The sequence below is a fragment of the Syngnathus typhle genome, linkage group LG6, assembly GCF_033458585.1.
Source record: "Syngnathus typhle isolate RoL2023-S1 ecotype Sweden linkage group LG6, RoL_Styp_1.0, whole genome shotgun sequence".
NCBI classification, from domain to species: domain Eukaryota; kingdom Metazoa; phylum Chordata; class Actinopteri; order Syngnathiformes; family Syngnathidae; genus Syngnathus; species Syngnathus typhle.
Genome location: NC_083743.1, coordinates 11,817,428 through 11,840,835, shown reverse-complemented (window position 1 = coordinate 11,840,835; position 23,408 = coordinate 11,817,428). Strand labels below are relative to the sequence as shown.

Genomic DNA, 23,408 nt, shown 5'->3' with positions numbered 1-23,408 from the left:
ATTACCACCGAGGTTCTTGTCACGCGCTCCAGGCAGCAGAAACTTTTAGTGGTATTGTTCTTTTCTATTTTCGTGACAAAAAAAAAATCCTTGTCTCAGCTACATCCGGACGTAGGAGAAATGGTATGGTTTGTGCAGTTCTTTTCCCTGATGTTTTCACTTTTTTGGGAAAGCTTTAATTCTGCTGAAGTTCGATTCATTCTGACTTAGTGTAAGTTGCTTTGCAAATAATGGACGAAAAATAAGATCGGGGTGAGGGTGGAGTGGACAATAAATCAGTTTTTGATGTTACAAAATGCACATTTATATTATTTTATAGTACAGAATTTATTTAATGGCTCGTAAATGGAAAATGTATACCCTATCATGAATATCATATTAATACTAATAATATATTAGATTTGTATGCTTGTAAATATAAAGCGACAGACAGTCAATCACATTCATGAGTCGTTAATGTTAATAGAACCACAAAGTGATAATTATTGGAGAAGTGTCAACTTTGCAGAGTGAGACCTCTTCCACTTCAACTTTGAGAAGGCAACATTGTTATCGCACACGAGCCCCCTCATCCCAGGTGGATGAAAACCTGTTTGGAAAGACCACACAGGTGAGTGTGTGTCCTTTACCTTCTGCATCTGTCAACTGTTAGATGAGTGTGTCTTTATTGTTTAGAGGTCATCACATTCGGCCTCGAAGGTAAAGGATGTTCCAGTGCAGAAGCAGATCGGCAAGACTATCCAAATAGTCACCAAAGACCTTGTACGCAATCTCAGGTAGGCAACATTTTTAAATTTAATGGACTTGTTATCTGGCCAAAATCTAGGCTCCTGGTGACCTGCTACCCAAATTAAGACAAGATGATGGAAAAGTTTGGAAAGGATATCATGCCTTGTGTGTGTATACTATGAGATTAGTGGATTTTGTGGAATTTACATTTGGGTCAGTCTTTGCTAACTTACTGTGAATAATCAGAAGGTATAACTACACTCTTGTGTGGCCAGAGTCCCATCCAGTGACTCCTCTGGACCGTCCATCATTCTGCCATCAGCTGACTTTAAGCGGATCACCTCCAGATCCAAGGTTCTCTCCAAGGGGGAGAAGGAGGCCATAAAGGAGACACACACGAGTAGAAAAGAGAATGAAATGGTAGAAATCGTTTCGAAAACATTTACTTGCTGACTTTACCTTGAACAGCATTCTTAATCGTGTTCTTGGTCTTAGCGGGCAGCTGAAGAAAAGAAGCGGCAGATGTTTGAGGCCGACATGTGCCGTCAGGAGAGGCAAGCTGTGAGTGAGATCGAACTGGAGGCTCACGAGCGAAGGCAGCATCTGCTGGAGCGAGCCAAGGCCCTGAGAATGGAGCAGGAGGAAGAGATTCGAGAGCTCAACAAGGTAGGAAATATATGTGCAGTTAAGGCAGCTATTTAGGGCGAGGGCATTGTGTTTGTTTGATTAGCGTATCTAACTCAACGTGTTCAAAATGGGCATAATGTCAAAGTAAATTACAAGAAAATAAATATATTTTCTTTAGAAAGTAAGTAATAAACTTTCCTCAGGCGATTCTTGGTGCTCAGTGTCAAGCCACACGAGATGCCCAAATCCAGGAGAAGAAGCAGATTCAGAAGGAGATGCTGGAGGAGGAGAGGCACCTAGATGCCATGATGGAAGCTGAACGCCGCAGGCTTCTGGAGAGGCTGGAGCAGATTGATGAAATGCGTAAGGAAGAGAGGATCAGGTGATCAATCAGCTCCCAAAAAAAACACACCACCCTTCTCATGCTGATGGCATCAGGAGTGTGTTGTCTGTGTGCTCCAGTGGGAAACAACAAATCTTTGAGCAGATCCAGCAGCGTCTGGAAGACAAGCTGGTACAAGAGGAGCTCAAAGAGCAGGAGAAACATCAGACCAGAGAGAAACAAGTCAAGATGAACATGGAGGATCTCATGGTACCACAAATTAAGATGGTCAGTAAAATACATACAGTACACTGAATTGCCTGTATTGTTCCAGTCCCTGCAGAACAAGAGGGAGGAACAGCAGCGTCTGCACCAGGAGGTCATGCGCATCAATGCTGAGACGTTGAGGGCACAGGAGCTGAGGAGGGAGGAGGAGAAGATGGCGGACTTGAGAGAAATGGAATACATCAAAAACAAATTGGTCAGACCTGCATCACCTCGATGTTGGAAATACTTTTGTACCTCAGCTTCTAGGATCAAACATTTAGGGGTGTCAGACCACATTTGATATATGAGGGCATTTTGATAATTTCAAAAAGGACAATTGTCCCATCTAATGATGGATTACCTGTAATGTTTCCTCGATAGAAAATTGTCAGCTAGCTCCCACCTAGAAAAATAATCAGTAACCTACAGAAAAATATAGCAGAAATTAAATGGTGGATTGATACTGAGTGGTAGAAGTTAAAGAATTTGCCATATTCAACTGTTTAAAGTAAGGTCGGGGTACTCAAATGACCTCTCGCCCTAGATTCAGCTGCGGTAGGTTTCAGCGTACCTGTGACAAAATGAAGTCAAGTACTATAGAAAGTAAATGGACAGATGTGTTCTTGTTTGCCATTACCTTTGACTTCAATATCTCCCGAAGCAACGTGAGGCCGAATATGAAGCGGAACAGAAGAGGATGAAGAGGGAGAAGGAGTTGGAGATCGCCAGGCTGAGAGCTCAGCAGGAGAGGGCGAAAGACCACAAGGCTGATCAGGTTAAGAATTACAACTTATTTTCGCAAATATTTCAATACTGAATGGTACATCCTCTAAATACTAAGTGATTTTCAGCGACAAGTAGTGAAAACCTGCAAAGGTTTACTTTGCTTTGGTTTACAACAGTGACGAGTGGCACGCAATGAAATCGATGAGAACCGCTACTCTAAAAGCATCTGTGTGTGGATGCATTTGGCAGGATGAACTCCGTGCCAAAAGGAACCAGGAGATTGCGGACAGAGAATGGAGAAGGAAGGAGAAGGAGTTGGCTGCCAAGAAGGCTCAGGAGGAGGCCATGCTTCGCGCTGCTCGCCTAGAGCAAGTCCAGCGTAAAGAGCAGCTCCTATCCATGGAGGCTGGCCGAGAGAAGGCTGAGTTTGAGAGGGTTCTAAAGTGAGAGACGACAGTGACATGGTCACTGGACATTGTTCGGAGGATCTCTGTACTTTCTTTGGTAAGGCTGCTTTGTGCCACATTTAGGGTTCAGCAAGAGGCGAGTGTCAGACAGAAGGAGGAGGACAAAAAGCAGCGTCAGAAAGCGCTGCGCCATGCCGAGGCCATCAGGCAGCAGGTGAAGGAGTTGGAGCAGGCCAACATTGCCAAGCGCAAAGAGACATTTAAGGAGGCGGAGAAACTGAGTGAGGAGCTCCGGCAGCGACGCAAGCGCATCAGTGAAATTAAACAGAAGAAGCTGAAGGAGCTCAAGTAAGGGCAGGTGGTACTTGTAGACAATTCTCAAGGTGTTTGTGTAAATATGCCTTTTTGTCCACTCGCAGGGCAACGGGGCTCAGTGAGAAATACTGCGGTGAAGTGGAGAGGAAAGCATGGCTACTTTAATTCCTCCAAAACATACATCCGTCTCTTGATTTACCACTGTATCATCATGTTTGCTTGTAATCCAACATGCTGATTCCAAACCACATTTCCATACAGACTGGACAGAAGACACTTGACCATTTTTACGTTTTATTTAGGCTAGTAGTTCCCTTTCAGTTAGGTCTTTTACTTTTTCAATGGCAGAGCCCCTTTATGACAACAAATAGGAATTGAACTTAAGCAGGGTGACACTTTATATATACACACACACACGCACACACTTCGAGAGATGTAAGGAAGTACATCAAGGTAAATACAGGCTCTTATTGGACACCGTTCTGGCTGTACCAAGACCTTTTTTCTTAACCATCTACACATGCAACCTACATGTTGTGGGTTTCACCGAGCTGTCATTTGGACATCAAAAAGTCATTTGTTGTTTTCGGAGGATGAGAGAGGTGAAGGACATTGGTATGTGCGTGGGAGCATTGCCTCACCATCTACAATGTTTAAAATCATGTTCACATCTGTACACGCTAAAAAGGGAATGAAAATAAAACGTCATGGTGACCCGAGGGAAACGTCACAACACCTGGCATAAACAGACCTCGGCAGCGAGGGCTCAGCGTAAATACACGCACACACGCGTGCGTGATAAACGTCTACGTGGTCCCGCCCTTGCACATACACAAATACCGTCTCACACAAGCACTGTACACGGCACAAGAGGTCACCTAAACACACAGAGGAGAGCTAATATCTGGCAGGTACCACCTGTACAGGGCAAGAGGGTTTAAAATTCTTATTTAGACCATCTTTAATTCACATACGCACGCACGCACACGCACACAGGCTCAATCATAAAGTGACACACATCTGAATGCATTTAAAACTCAATAAAGCTACACACCTGTGCAGAATATACTATCATGACTGTACTTAGTGTTGCTAGGGGTAGCCATTCGAATGGCGATAAATGTTCAAATACTCTATGTAACATTTTTCTCTCTCTCCTCAAAATAGACAATGATGTAATGGATTGAAACAGACTAAACGAGACACAGTTCCATACATCAAAACGTAAGAGCTTCTCTCCACAGGAATTTCTTCACGAGTGCAAAATCCAATGCTCCTCCACCTACTTCAAAGTATGCTCATCTTAAGCAAGTCCACTTAAACAATTCAAAAATCAAAACAAACAAAAACATGACAGAAACAAACAAAAACATTTCTAAACAAGGGGTTATAAATATGGAATGTGGGGACTGCAAATGTGGTCCAATTTCAGTTCAAACTATACAAATAAAAGTCCTTCATAGCATGAACAAGTTTTCCTTCAAACATGACAACAATGTTGTAACAATAGTAAGAATATAAATACAAAATAAAAGTGGGCTGTTGCTTGCTTGTGGCCTCTGTTGAGGGTAGAAGACCATGGGAGGCTGGAGAAGAACACAAAGAGAGGAAGAGGTGGGGGGGAGTGGATGGGGTGAAAGGTCATGGTGGAGTGGGTGTTCACATGCCATATCCAAAGTTGGCCTGTGGCGGCTGGCCATAGCCTGGTGCTGCTGTGTACCCATAGCCGTACGCCTGCTGAGGTGGTACGGCAACATTGGCGCCTGAAGTGAGCATCAGCTGTGGTGTGCCTGTCAAGCAAACAACACAACAATCTTCGTCAAAAAAAGCTTGCAATGACAAGTAATACGCTGGCCCTGTTCAATTTCTCTGTTCCTTTTTTTTCATTTAACAGTCATGCCTTTGGAATTTCCACATTACATGAAATCAGCCCCCTCCCAAAAACAAACAAAATAACAAAAAATAAATTAATAAATGATGTAATCTGGTAAAAAAACACACACAATATTTTTCAATCTGGAAAGAATTGCATTAACGCAGCTAAAATGGCTATCTGGAAATAAATAAACGAATAAATAAAAAGTAAGAACGCGACGTGGCCCCAAACCGCAAGTGTACATCCCTGGGAATGAGCAGCAGTGCATTCGTTTACCATAAACAATTGGTTGAGATTCTGTGGCCTGCTCCTCCTGTTTCCTCAGGGACTCAGAGGCTTCGAGCTTGTCCACCTGAAGAAAAGAACATCAGTGGCGTGAGAACTAGCTTGGTGGTTTAGCAACTTGGGCAGAGGCTTTTGAAGACGCCAGGTTTGTAAAAACTGACCTCAGGGTTATTTCACTGGCTGAAGGATGGGACCATTCCTGACAGGCGGAGGAGATGAGCACCGTCCACATTTGAGTGAAAATGTGCAGTTTAAGGTCCTCCAGTAAGTGACTAAAGCCACTAGTGTATAACTAAAATGCTATAAGCATCTAATTACGGTCTAATCCGCCTTGGTTTAAGGAACACACAGTCTAATGTGGCGTTACGGGGGGCAGGAGGAGTTACAGACGGATTATAACAATGATGGTCCCACCCATCCAGCCACCCAATCATCTACGCTACGATTTGAGAGTATGTAGAGAACCAACCTGTCACCAGTACAACTGACCTCTTCTTATGTTTGGCTGCTCTAAAAATGTAATTGGAGCTAATTCACATTTGATCTATGTCGTTATTAACGGTAATTCGTCAATTAGAGGGCAGCTGCCAATGCGGGAGGCATCCATTATTGTCACTAAAGACGCTGCCTCCAGATGATCATCAATATTTTTACTTTTACAATAATATTAAAGTGTTACTGGAAACAAAATATAGGTAGGTTTTATCCTTGTAACAGTTTGACCTCAAAATTAAGCATGTGCTGTGGGAAAATTACCTTTTAATTGCTTGTATACAAATGCAGTAATGGGCTCTGCGTTGGGCTTGCCATCCTTCAAGGCTGAAATCAAACATCAATGTAAACTTTTGAGGCGCCTATTTCTGAAAACGTGTCTGTTAGTGAATCATTCAGACTTTGGCGCCATTGTTACCAAATTGTGTCTGGCAATATGTCCGCTGTATCCGCCACATTCACAGATCTGTACACTAATTGACGCATGAAATTAGAGGTATTAGTAGAAGTGCTGACTGCAAGAGGAAAATGCAACCTCTGTCTTTGTGGCTTCCTGCACAGACACTTTGAATTTGTTTCTTGCTTTTGTTTAGATTTCGGACTCAACGTGCAGTCCACCCTAGTCATTGTAGTAATGAAATATGTAATTACCATTGTCTAGCCGTATATATGCAACAGAGGTAGGTCTGCCTCCACAAAAATAAACATGTTTCAACAAGACATAGGTGTGTAGTGTGTCCTAAAATGTATAATAATCCTTGGGGAGGTTTGACAAAAAAGTGGCAGCGGTTTAAAAAGACAATATAAACATAACTTTGGTTGTTTGGGGGGGGGGGGGGGGGGGGGGGGGGTCTTGACTAAATTACATTTTTGCCAGGTAGTCGCTGAGAAGCAGAAAATTACAAACGAAATAAGCAGCCACCAAATTGAGTTATGAAATATGCAGCTTCAACAACAGAAGCTTGAACTTTGATGAAGCACAGGATGAGTGAGGTGTCCCTGTCCTGGTACTGGGTTTAGTTCTGTACATACTGTGTAGTATATTAATGTCAGTCAATCTGGTTGAGCAGGCTCTTGCATTTCGAAAAGAGAAGGGTTGAGAGACATGCGGTAGCAGCAGTTCTTGGTTACGTTCCTCTTTAAGAATGCGTGAGAAAGAGAAAAGAGAAGCACAGCGCCATAGTGGAGGGAGCGAGAAAGAGGGCAGACAGGATGCTCTTGTACAGCCACTTGAAGGTTTCCTGAAGCAGGCACAGCCAACAACGATTTCTCCTTGCCCGGTGCTGCTGATGTTATCGAGGGAGGGGCAGTGCATGCTTCACACATCATGTAGCTTTACAGAACACACGACCCGAGCTGCGTATTATTTTCTTTTTAACTGTTTGACAATGATGTAGGGAGGGATGCTTAAAGAAATCACTGAACACATATTCATCTCTGTGTACCCGATATTTGTTTTAATGTACTATTCAAGCACAGGAATCAATTGAAGCATATTGTAGACATACGCTGGAAAACACCATGAAGAAAGAATTGAAACTCATTGTAAACCTAGAGAAAATGCTCTCAGCTAATAATCACAGGATGGTGTCGAGGGGTAGCTAACCACCAGTTTCACATTCAAAGTAATCGGAAAAAGACCTGACACTGAAGGTAGTGATCCAGAGTGGCACTTTTCACTCGTTGACACTAAAGAAGGGTTGGAAGCTTTACTGACTGATTTCTGTCAACCTCGAGAAGGAGGCTACGAACAGAGTTTCGTGATAGCCAGGTCATTTGGTGACAATCACCAAACTAACGATGCCATTAAAATATTTTTGGGAGAAACACATTTCCTCAGATAGCTCCCAAGGGCATCTGTTTACTCATTCATTTTCTAAATAACAATGTTACGTCAGGCCCGTTCTCAGCTCCTCGTTTGTGTTTGTCACGTTAGCATACCGTATCGTTTAGCCTGTTGTTGCTCGTTCATGTCTGTTCTTGGTGTTCCGGAGCGACTTATATATGTTTTTTTTCACATTTTTGGGCATTTTATGGCTGGTGCGACTTATACTCCGGAGCGACTTATAGTCCGAAAATTACGGTAGTCTATAACCAGCAAAGACTATAATGGCCAAACCACTCATGTAATATAGCCACAAAATCTTTTATTAATTTAGCATTCTTTCGTTTTTGACAATCCAAACAGAAATAAATCTTAAGACTTTTTATGAAACTGCTCCCTAATTTGCATCTCCCTCCTTGAGCAAGGAGCTTTACCGACTAAATGGTCAATTCACTCAAGTAGACAATAATTAGGGCATACTGAATGTTAGTGTACAAAACTATTTGAGGAAATATGGTATGACCCTCCCAGCCAACAGCCCAGCAGAAGAGCCGTAAAGATGTGATGTGAAGAGCCCCACTCTGGATTGTGGGGAAATAGTTGTAGTCTAGTGAAGATGCAGAGAGTTGTACACGTGAAAGCAGCATAGTGACAAAGTGGGAGGGGGAATCATGCAGTTCCTGCTAATTTTAGCCCTCCAAACTACTACAGGTTATAGGACAGCGAGTCAAAAAGGATGATTAGGAAATGGATTCAACGTTCACCTTTTCCTTTATCGCATGAACCTGGAAAGGAAATTCAGAGAGGCAACTTAAGGGAAAAAAAAGCAAGTGGAAGTCTCCCACAATAGAAACTGACAGTGAGAAACAAGCAAACAGGGGACAATTTAACGTTGAAAGACAACACAAAAACATAGAAGAGACGCAGGAGATGCCACTTCTGATACAAATGTGAACCTCACTACTAAGGCAAAGTATAGTAGTTCAGAATTTGGCCCAAGGTTTGATGGGATGTCATAGTAAAGTTTCCCTTGAGTAAGGAACCTTAACACCCCAAACTGCTCCAGTGTGAGTATAATGATGTGTACTTGCTATGTGTCTTTGTGATTGGTTAAATGCAGAGGGCAAAACCTGTTTAACCACATGACAATAATTTAAAAGCGCTACTAAGACACAAATAAGGTTGTTGACAAGTTTGAACTCCCTTTTCCACTAAATGCAGCATAATGCTGCAGCGCTATTTAATTAATAATCATGGTGGTTGTAAAGGCCTCAGTAACTTGCAAGTCAAAGATGCCATAACGGACATCTACCGCTTAATATGAACTTTTATTCCATCCAACGTGAAAAGTGATTACGACTGCCACAAATCTCCTCTGGAGCACATTTGTATGGGAAAGTAGCTTGAGTGGATGAAAACCCAAGTGAAAAAGAATAACACCAGTAATGGCACATGAAGGACATAAGAGGAAAATCAAGGGAGCAAGAATATTCTGAATGTACACGCAGCGACTTAAAGTGCAGGCATATGGACTTGTGCTACACCACCTGATGTTAACAGTATTTGCAAATAGAACGGTGTGGAAGGAAAACACTAATTCTGAAGAATCCATCTAATAGGATCTCCATGTGAAAGTTTGTGAACAGTATTTTCCAACATTTGCTCGCAGGGAGAACGTCACTGTGAAGGTGCCCATCACTACCAAACTCTCTACATAACGAACATTCTTTTCTATAAATGTAGTTACGTAGGTTTCAGTGTTATCGTTTTCTTACACCCTCGTTAATACATCCACTGTATGTTGTTCTTCCCAATTAATGTGGTGTTTTATTTTCTTCATGTGTGAATGACCCACCTTACTGAGGTACTCCCTCATGACCTGGATGAAGTAGGGCATGGAGAAGTCCATGATATTGTGCCTCCAAGCAGTCTCAAGCACCACGTCAGGTCGGAGCAGGTCGTAGCAGGTGAACAAGCAGGCAGCGAAACACTCCTTCTTGTCCTCCTCCAGGAACCACGCAAGAAGTTCCTCTGCCAGTTCAATGTCTTTGGACTCTGACGCATACTGCATGGCGTCCTGCTCAAGGGGACATAAAAAATGTCCGTGGTAATGGTTCAGGTGGTGCCTGTGTGAACATAACGCAAGTTTACAGTTCATGTGAGTGCTGCCACAACGCACCTTGTAGAGCTTGTCTTTCTTGCAAAGCTCAACACTCTGTTTCCAGCGGTTGTTGCCCTTGAAAAGGTATGCTGCGATCCTTCTGAATTCGATCAACTCGTGCTTCTCGAGGCCTTGGGCCAGCGAGATGTTGTCAAAGTTGTCGTAAGCATCAATGGAAGTGCGTAGTGACTGTAAATAAGCAAACAAGACGGATGAAAACAATTTTAACAAGGAGGGAAAGATTGTTTTAATGACCGCTTCGACAATGGAAAGTTGTGACTTTCGGTTTGACCCGTCATTGGTGGCACCGGCAAGTCACTCGGAAAGTTCAAAGTACATCAAAGTGAAACAAACATGTATATAACATTTATTCAAACCAAATAACAATAAAGAGTCAGTGTCACATCATACCACATAGTCTTCCTCGATGATGAAGAGGTTGTTGAGAGACTCATTGACTGATTTGTTGTTGTGATTCTGGACAGACCTCAAATATGGTTTAACCAGAGGTAACTGCTTCACCTGAACAGATGAATCAGAAATTAAATTAATAATGACTCCAAATGAAAACCATCTTTACCAATTTGTGTAATGCTTCACTTATGTAAATAAAAAGAAATGTAGGCTCATATTTGCATGGGGTTGTGCATTAATCAACCAAACAAAACAGTGGCATAAAATGAGGAAAGCACTCACCTTGGTGAAAAAATTGACAGCACGTGTGTGGTCCAGTCTTGGGGAAAGAACAATGAGCAGGTCATTTAATAATAAAGGTTTGAACTCCAGATAAAAGTGGATGGCTTTGTAGTACAGCTCCACGTTTGCCACCTTGTTGGAAAAATCAAAAAGTTTACAATGAACACACATTTTAATGATAAGCAAGTTTGTTTCATACAGGAGGCCCACCTTGGTGACAATGTCTTTAAATTGGCCTTCTTTCCAGGCATCAGAAGGATGGTTCATCATGGTGATGATAGCATTGTCATATTCCTCATATTTATCATAGAGGAACACTAGCTCTGCCCAGAGGTGGGCCTGCTCGGCCGCCCTGAGAACCTTAAAAGTCATCAATCATCGTCATCAATAAATATTATTGGGTCTTACCAACAAAGGCCTGTATCAAAAGTCATGGTAATATCATCCCTTAAAGAACATGTTTCTTTAATATGGAGTAAACATTTTTTTTTGAATGTTGTTAATAAATGGTGTGATGGTTCCCTGGGTATACCTTTGGAATGTTCACACGGGACCAGAAAAGTTCCAAGTGCTCCCTCATCTTCTGGGGTTTGAATTTGGAGTAGAGAATGGCCAGCTCTGTGAACATTCCCATGTGAGCCCGCTCCAGTCCCAAAGCAGCCTCCAGCATGGTGATCAGCTCCTCAAAGTAGGCGCGGTCCTGAAGCAGTCCAGACGTACACCTCATTCAAATCTTTTAGTTCTTTTACAAGGCTAGGCTATTTTTCTGCCTTCTAATTCTCTTGAATATTGGCATGTACTCAGTGTATGTAAAAAGGATGCTTTGTACCTGATAGTAGTTGATGAGTTCCTCCAGCTCATCGGCATGTACAACAATATGCAGGCCGCACATTTGAGCAAGCCTGAATTCTTTCCCATCGACACACGCAAAACACACCTACAAGTATGAGAGAATGGACTCATGAAGACTGTAGAGCACTTTCACTTTAATACTGGGTAAAGGCTAAAATCAGACGAGCAGTTAATTTCATTCAAAACTAAACTGTCATTTCTCACCTCTTTCCAGGTGCGTGTACTGTTGGCCTTGCGAGCACCATCCACAGCTGCCTGGTACTCTCCAAGGTGCACCAGAGTGGAAGCCAGGCGACCAAAATTTGACACGTTGTTGTAAAGCAGTTTGGCTGCCTCATACATCTTGTCATCGTAGCAACGGTCACCCACCTAAAGAAAAGGGCAGGCAAAAGACGAGTCAAGACAGAATCAATTGGCAACAACAAATGACCGAATTTGATGAGTCTCAGAACCTACTTGTTGGATGTGGGCATTATTGGGTCCATTGATGAACTCTTCTAGCTCTGCTAGGCGGTTGGTCTTTGCCAGAGCAAAGATTAACTCCGTTTCAACGTAGGACTCACGGGCCTTTTTTCGGGCCATTTGCAGAAACTTTACAAGGTCCTCCCAGTTTCCTACACACAGCACATGACTTTTATTTGACCATTTCAAATGATTTTCACACAAATCGTGTTGTCTCTCAAACGTTCAAACAAGAAACTATGACATGACACTTACCACTCTGAGCTGCAGCTTGCCCCACCTCCATGTAAGCAGATGGGTCATCAGCCTTGATGTAGGAGTCAATAGCTTCTTTGACCAGGCCCTTTTGCAGCTGGGCCTTTGCCAGCTGACTCCACACTGGAGGCTCGTTGCAGCGCTCGGCAAACTCATAGGCTCGGTCCAAATTACCAATGTGCTCAATAAGAACCTAAATATGATAGGACAGTATTACGGTAAAATACACGGGCTAATAAAATCATGAAGCATAACCAAGTACAGCATAAAAGTCACTCACCTGCACAGCAGATGTGTTGACATCAAATTTCCTAAAAATAGCAAAGGCCTCCTCAAAGAGCTCATTGCTTATAGCAATATTTGCAATATCTGGGGCATCATAGTTGTCCAGACGGTTGATGTATTCCATGACGCGGGTCCGATCGGCTTTGATCGCTGTCAGGATGAGCAGATTCTGGAGGTTTCTAACAAGACAAGAAGATCTCAGTGAGAAAATAGATTTTTAGCTATGGGTGAAAAAATAAAAGCAATGACATTTCATGATACCTGTGCTCGCTGAAGACAGAGTTATCCAAGACAATTTTCTCCAGAAGCTCAATGAGCTCATTGGGAAGGTCCGCAGTCATAAAAGCCTTCACTGAAACAGACACTTCCTCTGGATCCTGGGTCTCTGTCAGGGCAGTCTGGACAACCTGCATCACAAAAACACATCAGAAGCACAATGGCACAACATATATAAAACAGAAGCTTTCACAAGGACAGACAAATGCATTTCCAGTTCAAGAGAAAAAGACCTTGACAAAGTCTTGCACAGTGTGTTCTATACATTTGCAAGACATGTTTCCTAGATTTTGCACGATTTAATACAAATAACACAAAGATGTAAGACCTGATCAATAAGTGGTCTTCTGTAGTTGTTGGTCTCCAGCAGCACACTTGCCCACAGCTCAGGATTCTTGCGGCGCACAAGGTAGCGTGACAGACTCTTGAACAGCGAGTTTTCATTACACACCTATAACATTTGACAAAAATCAGTTGAAAAAGTTGAGAGAGAAAAAAATAAAATAAAAAATACACACGTATAACATTTGACAAAAATCTGGGTCGGTGTAATACTCTTGGCCTTCAATGACAACTCACATGAATTAGTTCCTGGTCACACTGTCCTCTTTCATAGGCCACGCAGGCTAGGTGGGGGTCTCTCTTCTCACAGTATTTGCCCACTACACGGCTGTCGTAAAAAGGATTCTCCCTCAAGAAGCGCTCGGGGTTGTTGTTGCTGTCTATGTAAATCTTAGCAAGGGCATTATGGGTCGCAGGCTCCTCACAGCCTTCATGAATACGAGCTTCCAACCAAGGAAGCAGGAGCTTCAGTCTGTTGGGAAAAAGAAAGACGGAATTTCATTTGTTGAGAAGTGTCTCCCAACACTTATTTGGCTATGCACATGCGCTCCATTAGCAAATTCTCACAGCACGCCAACAAACAAAAATATTCATTCATTTTCTAAACTGAGTGTTCTGTTTAATTAAACACTCAGCTGTGTTTTTGTTGTTGTACTATTGCTCCAGGTTAATTGCATCTTCTGCCTTTTAGTGGAACATCACTATACGTTATTGGCTGAGGAAATCTAGTTGGTCATTTCTTGTGGCTCTTACGGAGCCAGTGTTCCACAGCACAGTGGTTAGGAAGCAGCCAAATTGTTCTTTCAGTGCATGACAGTTTGTTCCTTCCCCTACCGATTTCTCTTCTCCACTTCAGCAACTAGTTCATCTGTGGAAAACTGTCCTCTGACGACCATGATCAGGTTTTTGATAACATCCTCAGCACAGTCGACATCCAGCAAACCTCCAATGACCACTGGGAGACGACTTGGGTTTACCTGCAGAACATCAGAAATGTGGAGTCAGACTTGTGCCCTATATATAGTAAATGTTGACTAAAAAGCTCAGATCAGCATTGTACCTTCTGCACATAGATCTCAATGTATTTCTGCAGACTGTTGCGATACAAGTATAGGACCAGATCGTGGACAAAATCAAAGCGGTCACATACAATGATCAATGGCAGTTGATCAGTCAACTTGGCTTCCTGCAGAGAAGAAAAAATTGTTGATGTATGCAGTGAGAATGTTTTTTCATGTCCCGAGTGTGCAGCTTGAAGACATCTTTGACCTTGAGGAAGTTCTTCACACGGTCAGGGTCATAGCAGTTACTCTCTCTGCAAATTCTTTCCACCTCTTTGATTTGACCCGTCTTGCAGGCAGCCTGAATGTATTTGAAGTGAACCTCTGGGTCCTGGCTAAAGTTGACAATGGAACCCAAAAAGTAGAACAGCCCTGAAAGACAAAATCATGTGACAGCGTGTTACAACTAGTTTGCACTCTCCAAATCTAACCCTCAAGGTGTACCTTCGAAACTCTTGAAGGACTCAAAAAGTTCAGTGAGGCTCTGTGTGCTGAGTTGCTCATGGTACTTGGAGGCAACCTGAACGCAAATCTGCAGGTTCTGGCGGATGTTAGCAGAGAGCATGGCCCGAAGGCATTCCAAAGAGTCCTCCACTGACAGTGAGCCAAAGAAATTGACTAACCACTAGAAGGGCACAAGCGAGTGACAATTAGTATTCTGTAAGTAAAAGGGTCAGTACCTATGGAAACAATTAGAAAATCGCCAGTGTACCTCTGGGTTGAGAAGGTGAGTGTGCACCACTGCCCGCTTAATGTCATACAGATCAGTATAATGTTCTAGCGCCCTTTGAAGGAGACCAGCCTTTTCACACAGCTGTGCCACATGGGCACGGTCGTAATGGGTGAACATCTGGTTGCCCAGAATAGCATCTGCGACCTGAAAAAAATCACCAAAGGACTTTAGGATACTTAAAGCCACTTTTTGTTCTTGAAATAACAATTTACAAAAATCAATGCATGAACATGAATATTTCTCATTTTATTTCTTTATGTACCTGTGGCGCATGGACCAAATTCATTTCCAGCAGACGTGTCTGCAATGGTCCTTCCATGGGCCTGTTGTTCTTCAGGGCATCCAGCAGAAAAGATGTGCATTGCTGGATCAAGTTGTATTCCATGAAAACGTCTACAATCTTGACACAGAAAGAAACAATTGGCATTTTGTTCAAGGCAAAATCATTTTACCATTATCATGAACTCAATTTAATTTTTTTTTCTTTTTTGCTTCCTTTGTTTGTACCTGTGTTATGTCAGCAAGAGGCTCTTCATCCTGCACCAACATCTGGGAGAACTGAAGCCCCTGTTCAGGGCTGATCCGCATTACATTCCGCAACAAGAAGATCCAGTCTGGAGTGTAGCCAACCTTATATATAGGAAAAATTATATATAAAAATATATGTAAGAAAAATTCATTATTATTTTGTGACAATGCTGTAGAGTAAAAATTACTTTTGGAAATGTAATTTGAAATTTAAAACATGGACGTAGCTCGCCATATGCATTCAATGATGATTGTATTAGTTTACAAAAAAACTATTGATCAAAGTATCAATATATGGTAAAGAAGAACAGCAAACAAGACACAAAAACAAACCTTCTTGGCATACAGTACAATCTTCTGGAACTGGCCAGTTTCAGCAAAACATTGAATGACTTTGTTGGGGACGTTTGCTCGCAGGTACACACTGAGCGCAAGCGTGGGATCCACCGACTTCACCAGGTCTCCAAGCTCCTCTGAGCACTCCAGCTGTAAGCAAAACAGGACAGATAAATCAGTCAAGACAGCGTTAAAAGCCTATTGTGGTAGACAAAAGCATTGCCAGCTATAAAACCACGCAGTGAGCACAGACCTTGTCTTCTTTCAGCCATTTCTCTAGCAGCTGTTTGCGGCCCTGCTGGAGGACCGGCCTGCACAGCTCCAGAGATTCAAACTTATTAAGCTGGCCTTGATCCAATAGAATACCAAAATACTGAAGTAGTGGTGACCGCTGGCCTGGTTGAGCAGGAACACTCTGGAACCTCCGAATGGTGTCTGGTGTTCGCAGTATACCCTGGAGAACGACAAACAGATGGGTGACGACAGTCATTAAATGACATCACAGTGTCCTAAATAAAATTGAGGGGTGATGTTGGCAATGATAAATGTTGCGATGTTACTCTATGCTCCAGAGTCAAAGGTGCAATTGATTGGAACAATGATTTTGCTTGAGGAAAAAAGGTTAGCTAGAACTTGACTGTACCTTCGGGGCATTGGCTGCCACTTTGGCCGCATCTGAGTAATTCCCTGCAGCAAAGAGGGTGTTAAACTTGCGGGCGAACAATTCCTCAGCCCCGGCAAGGTTATTGCGGACAGCCATGCGGAGAGCCAGATCTGGATTCTGGAGCACATTGGTGATGTAGGGAATAATGTTCTCCTCTTCTACACATACCGATAACACCTGGGAAAGCACATTTTAGCACTTCTGAGTTGCATATTTGACCCCAAATACTTTCTAAACAGCTTTATCGGTTTAACATATTGCTAATTTATAAAGACTCTTCAAATTCTTGCGTGTTGTGTCACATTTTGTTTGCGTAATACCCTATAAGCTCTGCGTGGTGGAGGTGCAGGTGAGATTTAAAAGCAATAACAAGATTAGACTCAAGTCTGCCTCAACAAGCTGCACTCTTCTGCTGCTCCTATCTCACTAAAAGTGCTGCGACACCAAGGTCAATTTGCAAATCTCATGATTATCAGTCAATTTTCATATACTCATTAGGGGAATAGGGTCTGCCTTGTCCATCAATGTATGGGAGAAAGGTATTATATACTTATTTAATCATAAACTGAACTCACGCTGGCTGCACAGAAATCAGTCAAGTGAATCCTTTGTGCAGTGACCTTGCAAATCTATGTAAAAATATATACGTGTTTCCAGGTACAGTATATATGCAAAAAAAAAATGAAGAACAGGCGTCCAAGCAATTCCATGTCAAGATTTTCTTTTGCACTTTTTTCCATACCTGTCCTTTCCTGTTGACCCCAATGATACCAGCAGTTGGCTCATGAGGGGCAGTGACAAAAATGGTCTCTCCACTAATCCTGTTCATGTAGATGCAGGTCCCCGTTTCTAAGTCGTACAGGTGGATGTAGCCATATTTGGTGATAAGAAAGACTACATCTTGCTTGGAGCTTATCTAAAAATACAGACAATAGAAACATAATTTGAATACCCACTTCTTATAACAACATTAAAATTATGTTAGTGGAAAACATCAAAGGTCAAACTAATCAACAGACACATAACTCAATAAATGTTACATCGATGGCACAATAACAGCGTTGCTAAAGCCAAAAGCAAGTTAAACTCAAGACTTTAACACATTTTAATTCCATCTGAAATTTAATTCAAGACCAAATTAACATTGTTCCCAAAGTACCATGCTGTCTACTGTATAGATTTAATCAGCATCTGTTCTTAAGAGTTCAGAATAAAACCACATCATTGTTTTGTTGGTTATATGAACGTGACCGTGTGATGCTACCATAAGAGTAATTTGGTAAACATCTATTTTTAAAAAATGTTAATTTACTTTGGCATTTGAGACTACAGTGGGCTTGTGTGATTCACGGGGAATAGGGACCAGGCTGGCTCGCAAAAAGTAAAAATATGTGTACAAGTGATGTTTATTTAAAGGTTTATTCGCTGTCATTCAATCTGCGTGTTCTGTGAAAAATGAAGGGGGAAAATGAGGAAACCCGCCCCCCCATTAAAAAAAAACCCAACCACAAAATAACTAAAAAAAATTGCCAATATGCAAATCTGCAGGTGCCGAACTTTAAGTATGCAAGGATCCACTTTAATGATCAAATCCTACTTATAATGTGTTGACATTTTTAAGACTTTTGAAAGAATGATTTGGGACATTTTAATGCCAAATAATGCCTTGTTTTAGATTCATGGATTCAATCCTTTATAAGACTTTTTAAGGATCCGCGGGAACCCTGAATAACAGTTGTTTACATAAACAACTTACTATCCTTCATACCTGCATGGCAACAGGGAAGTCATTCTGGGCTTCTGGAGGGAAAAATACATCTACAGCCTTCTTCGGAAATGGCTGGTTCCCGGTTGGTGGAGTGCCGACTTCAATTATGTGGAGCTATAAAGGAATAACAAAACAAAGACGACGCAAAAAGTGAAATTGAAATATAATATGACGCATCATTCAGGTGCATGATCTTACTTTTCCGCCTGCCTGTCCTCGAACAGCAAAACAGAACAGAGTTGACTCCTCTGTGTTGTCCTCCATCTTGAATTGTGCAAAACCAGCCGCATGACCTTCAATGGGCTGAGAAACCTTCCTGTCCACCGAGTACAACTGCATTGCTCCAACAACACGGTTTTGCTGGAGAACATAAGCCATAACAAAAGATTGATACATACATGGACTTCAATGAAGAAATACACACATTGTATAAATAACTGTCAAACTACTACACTAACTGAGAATATAGGATTGTAGATCGCAATACATCCCACTGGAGCTTTATCACAATTTTTCCCACACAATGCAATATCCCGACCAACAAACTGAATATTACATTACTTACATTACAACAAATAAATGTTGACCGGTGACAAAAAAACATCATGTGACTAAGGTAGCACAACATTGAACACTTTGTAAACACTCTTGTCATCTCAATGATCCATTAAAAATATACATATATATACAGCCTAATACAGATGAACAGTTTTGTAGAAAAGCTGATGGCCACACAGTTGGTACCTGTGCTGAAATGCCGATTAGCAGTAACCATTTCTGTTTGGCGTCAGTTCGATAATTGATGATCTGGCAGCCTGCCAGGCTGGAATGGCGGTCAAAGACTTTGACTGGCTGAGAGTCGCCCTCCATGCTCCAATGGTAGACCGCGTTGTCTGTGACCAGGGCAACTGTGTTGAGCGAGATCCACTTCCAGAAGGTCACATCATCTGTCATTGTGTGAGCCTTCATCTTGCTCTTCATTTCAATATTGAAGATCTGCAGGGTCTTGGCCGCTGAAAGTATTAACATCAAGGTTAATGGGAGTCGACAAGTTGTTTTGTTTTAACACCACACGCTTGTGAGAAGATAATTATTAGACTGAAAATTGAGTCTTCTAAGCTACTACACATCACCCACATCAGACAATGGGGGGAGGAGGGGACAAATACCAAATTCCAGTTGTTAGAGTAGGGAGTCAAGGTTTGCTTTCAGTGATAGGAAAGCACCACACAACAAGGCAGTATCAAATCAAGAGGCAAGACCAACAAAAGGGTAACTACATTGTGGTAGATCTGCATTCAGTTCATTGACGTGTGCCCATTCAAGGCTGGATATGCAACCCCCCCCCCCCCCCGGTATGTGGACAAAGCCCCCAATTTATGGCTTGACAGACTTTCGCAAACTGTTTTCAGACTGACAAAGCACTGCATACTTCTGCGTGTCAATACAGTTACTTGACTTGGTGTCGCTGCAATGGCCTTATTGGGTGCATTCCACAGACAGAGACATTAAGTGGTATTTAGTTTTCTGCGGTCATACCAACACATTGGGTAACAATGGGAATGGCACTCGTGTATTACTGTGCAGAACTATCAGTTAGCTTTCTCATACACACTCGGAATACAAAGACCAATTGCGTGCATTGTAACGCCTGCCAAATGACATGACTCGGCCAATCAAATTGTACAAAATTCAGAGCAGCTTTGCGAGTGGAGCAACAGGGTGCGTGTGAGGAGGCAGGCAAGCGGTGAGGAAGGCGCAAGTTTGGCGCAAACATCACCTTGTGGTTCAAAACAACACAAAAGAAAAAAAAGATTTATATTCCACAGTATATTCAAAGAGAATGCAGCAAATCATAAATGCTCACTTCTTTTTCTGTTTCTTCAATATTAACCCAGAGTCAGTATCTAACTTTGTTAAGATGCCTTGTTCAAAAGACTTATTCTTCAAGCAAACTTAATAGATCATATTTTTTTCTAATAATTTAAACAGAGGCTTCTGGATGATTTTCTTCTTGTTACTGCAATGACAAATACGCCTGTTGAGCTTCTGGATTTTTTATTCCGATGGTTAGTCACTTTAGCTTAAAGCAGATTAATTCAGAGCCTCCATCTAGTACATGAAACAATAACCTCTGTGGCTCACCATCTTAAGAGAAATAACACAAATGAGAATGAAATTCTAAAATGAGAGATGTCAGACTTTGGGTTAGGCCTGAATGCAGATTTGCAAGAGGGAACTACAAAGCATACAGATGATGTAATGATGGGAAGGTTGCTGGACAGATGCACTAACGCCGACTAATTTGTTTGTTCATAAAATATGATCTGCAGTGTTCTATACAACACAAAATAAGCTATATAGATCCAACCAAATCACCAGTGATGTGTTATGTGTGCAGCAGCTGAATAGACCATGAGAATTGGAGGGCATAGGCATGTTTTTAATTTTGGGGCAAGGGGCGTTTAAAATGTCCCCTGATACTGCTAAACAGTGGAAAACTCAGAAAACAGTGAAAGGGTCTTTAGAGGGGAAGTCAATTGTTTTCTTCACAATATCTTAAAATATCTTTATCTTTTCTATCTGGAAAATGGTCTTTTACCTGGAAACTGACTTAAAGAGAATATAGTCTTGCTTATCAAGTTATTCTGAAAACTTAATTTTCATCATTTGTCAAATCGAAGAATTAACAAATTCATGAACATCGTATATATCTGTATTGCCCATTAGAAGGGCTACTTGTAATTCTAAGGCTGTATGTGCTGTACTAAGACTAATGAAAATAATAAAAATAATTACAACAACACTACAAATCTCATCTCTGACACTGTTACTAATCCGATGCCAAGCATTCATTAAATCTATGACCGGTATTGTGCATTCGTGTCAAGACAAGTGCATACAGGGATACACTTTGACAACTCATGATTTGTAAAATTCAACTCACCGTCTGCAAACATAAGAGAGCATTAAGGAAATGAAAAAAGAGCAAAAACAAAAACAGACAAAGCATTCATGACAGCATGACTTTTGTACCATCAGTTTTACTGAATAACTTAATATCAACTCACAATGGTAAAACTTCACATTAATGACACTATTTTATATGTCTGCACAAACGAATGAGGTATGCCGAATAAATACACAGATGACCCGTGTGTATGTGTACAGAAAAAGTTTTCAATTAAGTCGTAAACTATTTTGGCTTGAATTTGAAGACAAATGGCACATTGCCTTGTAAAATAATGAACAATTAGTGATGCTATTTACTTACCTTTAAGAGCAATAACTTTGCTTGCAGGGTTCATGATGGCGCTGTCTGCAGAGATGGGCCTGCGGATGGGGTTGTTGGGATCGGCCATGTCAATGATGACAACCTGAGCCTGCTCACCCACTTTCTCTCTTATACAGATGAACTTATCTGACTCCATTGTCAGAGTGCTGAACCCAATGTTAGCTGGGTTGATGCCCAAGTTCTGGAGCTGGAATATGAAGACAGTTTGTCTTAGTAGAATACAAATAGCAAAGCCCTCCAGTGACGGGAGATAGAGTATGTTTGTTAGGACAGATGACACCCAATTTAAGTTTTTCATATTGCTTTAAGCAAAGACTGAAATAACAAGATCAAGTTTGAGCAGCGCTTAATTTAGACTAAATGTATCCTACCGGATACATTAGGTTCAGAGCATAGACTTTAGGATTAGATCCGTTTTAATGTGAACACATTCTTATTTCACTTTTTTTATTTTTTTTATTTCACCAAATAGACAAAATGTCACTGTCAAATTACTAATTGAACAGTAATTAACAGTTGTTGTATGACAGGTGTCAAGCTCATTTTGGTCTGGTTTGATTTGGCTTTGTGGACCACGTAATAATGTGGCGGGCCAGATCTGGCCCCCATGCCTTGGGTTTGACACCTGGGCTGTAAAAGTAGGAGCTACTACACCAGGTACGGGAATTGCAGACTAAATCGCGATAGATCACAAAAGATTTGCAAATGATAACTATCACAATATCAAGCTTATATATTGACGGAACACAATATGTAGGTAATTGTATGTATGTATACATAAACGCATATATATATATATATACACACACACACACATATATACACACATATATATACACACACACACACACACACACACACACACACACACACACAACGTGTGTGTATAATAGAAATGATTTTTTCTACTATTTTTAAACAGACGCTTCTGTATGAATTCAGAGCAGCAGGACACGGTTTCTTGTTTGACTCATCCTGTCAGAATAGTCATTGGAGAAATTTTGGACATCCAAACATCAATCCAAATATGTTGCATAAAGAACGATGACTAAACGCGTTATTTTTATACAAATTCCACGTTGAATCAATGAAGCTGCGATTTCATGACGTGACTGCAAGCATCCCTCATGACACATTCATGACGGTACGAGCTAACATTTAAAAATGAAGGCGTGTGCAAATCAAAATCACACTGACGGTCCACTGAAGGGCGGGGAAAAAGTTAAATAGAACATTTTGCCAATTTTGCTAATGTCAAAAGGTGAATTGGGCTGCGCAGTGTCTTTGGTGACAATGAATGAGATGCTAGCCTTGAAGGCTATTTGTTAGCCGATGCTAAACGGGGGAGGGGAGGTCATTTATTTGCTGCGGGTATTGACGTTAGCTCGGCTAGCGAGCTGTCATACGACTCCGTTGTAAAGAACTCGATTCATAAAGCAGTCGCGCGTTTCATATCACTACCAAATGTGCCTACATACCTGTAGGTGCTCCTGGAAGCGGATAGGCAAGATTTGGGACATGGTGTTTTCCTCGGCGTTCTCCAGAGTGCTTAAATGTTAGCCGCCGTGCTAGCTAGCAGAGCAGCAGCACCGCGCTAGCTTACGACCTCCTTACGGTACGTGTAGGTCGGAGCAAGTCCGTTGAGACAAAACCACGATAAAATTGCACTGCTCCCAAAAGCGCCACCCAAACGTTGCAGCCCAGTGTGTCAGTGTTTGGTTCTTATGCACTCCGCACCACAAGATGGATAGCGGCTGTGGTTACGGCTGATCTCCTATCCAAAATCCGCAATGGCGGCGGAAACGGTTTTGAGTGGCTTCACG

General features: G+C 41.8%; 2 protein-coding genes across 4 annotated transcripts; one reads left to right on the top strand and one right to left on the bottom strand.

Moving 5' to 3' along the window:
• Nucleotides 1-5: 5 nt before the first annotated feature.
• Nucleotides 6-4,099, top strand: cfap45 (cilia and flagella associated protein 45). Its single transcript, XM_061281965.1, has 12 exons — nt 6-123; nt 509-610; nt 676-776; nt 1,005-1,149; nt 1,225-1,395; nt 1,560-1,738; nt 1,819-1,948; nt 2,013-2,159; nt 2,607-2,720; nt 2,921-3,114; nt 3,202-3,426; nt 3,498-4,099. The coding sequence occupies exons 1-12, from the start codon at nt 121-123 to the stop codon at nt 3,556-3,558; spliced, it is 1,572 nt and encodes a 523-aa protein (XP_061137949.1). The 5' UTR covers nt 6-120; the 3' UTR covers nt 3,559-4,099.
• On the bottom strand, nt 3,671-23,395 carry LOC133156158 (clathrin heavy chain 1-like). Of its 3 annotated transcripts, none has more exons than XM_061281963.1 (33): nt 23,064-23,395; nt 21,565-21,772; nt 19,035-19,303; nt 18,489-18,650; nt 18,291-18,404; nt 17,265-17,438; nt 16,502-16,699; nt 16,112-16,312; nt 15,856-16,008; nt 15,502-15,624; nt 15,257-15,394; nt 14,974-15,138; nt 14,706-14,886; nt 14,470-14,633; nt 14,261-14,386; nt 14,035-14,177; nt 13,438-13,672; nt 13,187-13,309; nt 12,844-12,989; nt 12,578-12,761; nt 12,298-12,490; nt 12,037-12,194; nt 11,785-11,949; nt 11,558-11,665; nt 11,261-11,428; nt 10,939-11,088; nt 10,729-10,860; nt 10,444-10,554; nt 10,051-10,221; nt 9,727-9,948; nt 8,636-8,656; nt 5,546-5,621; nt 3,671-5,183 (listed from the first exon to the last, which is right to left on the bottom strand). In XM_061281963.1, the coding sequence occupies exons 1-33, from the start codon at nt 23,103-23,105 to the stop codon at nt 5,053-5,055; spliced, it is 5,055 nt and encodes a 1,684-aa protein (XP_061137947.1). In that variant the 5' UTR covers nt 23,106-23,395; the 3' UTR covers nt 3,671-5,052. The 3 variants fall into 3 exon arrangements, 2 of the variants coding, with proteins under 2 accessions (XP_061137947.1, XP_061137948.1); XR_009714796.1 differs by lacking the exon at nt 8,636-8,656 and adding an exon at nt 6,311-6,373 and having other exon boundaries at nt 5,121-5,183; XM_061281964.1 differs by lacking the exon at nt 8,636-8,656 and having other exon boundaries at nt 23,064-23,394.
• Between the last annotated feature and the right edge of the window lie 13 nt (nt 23,396-23,408).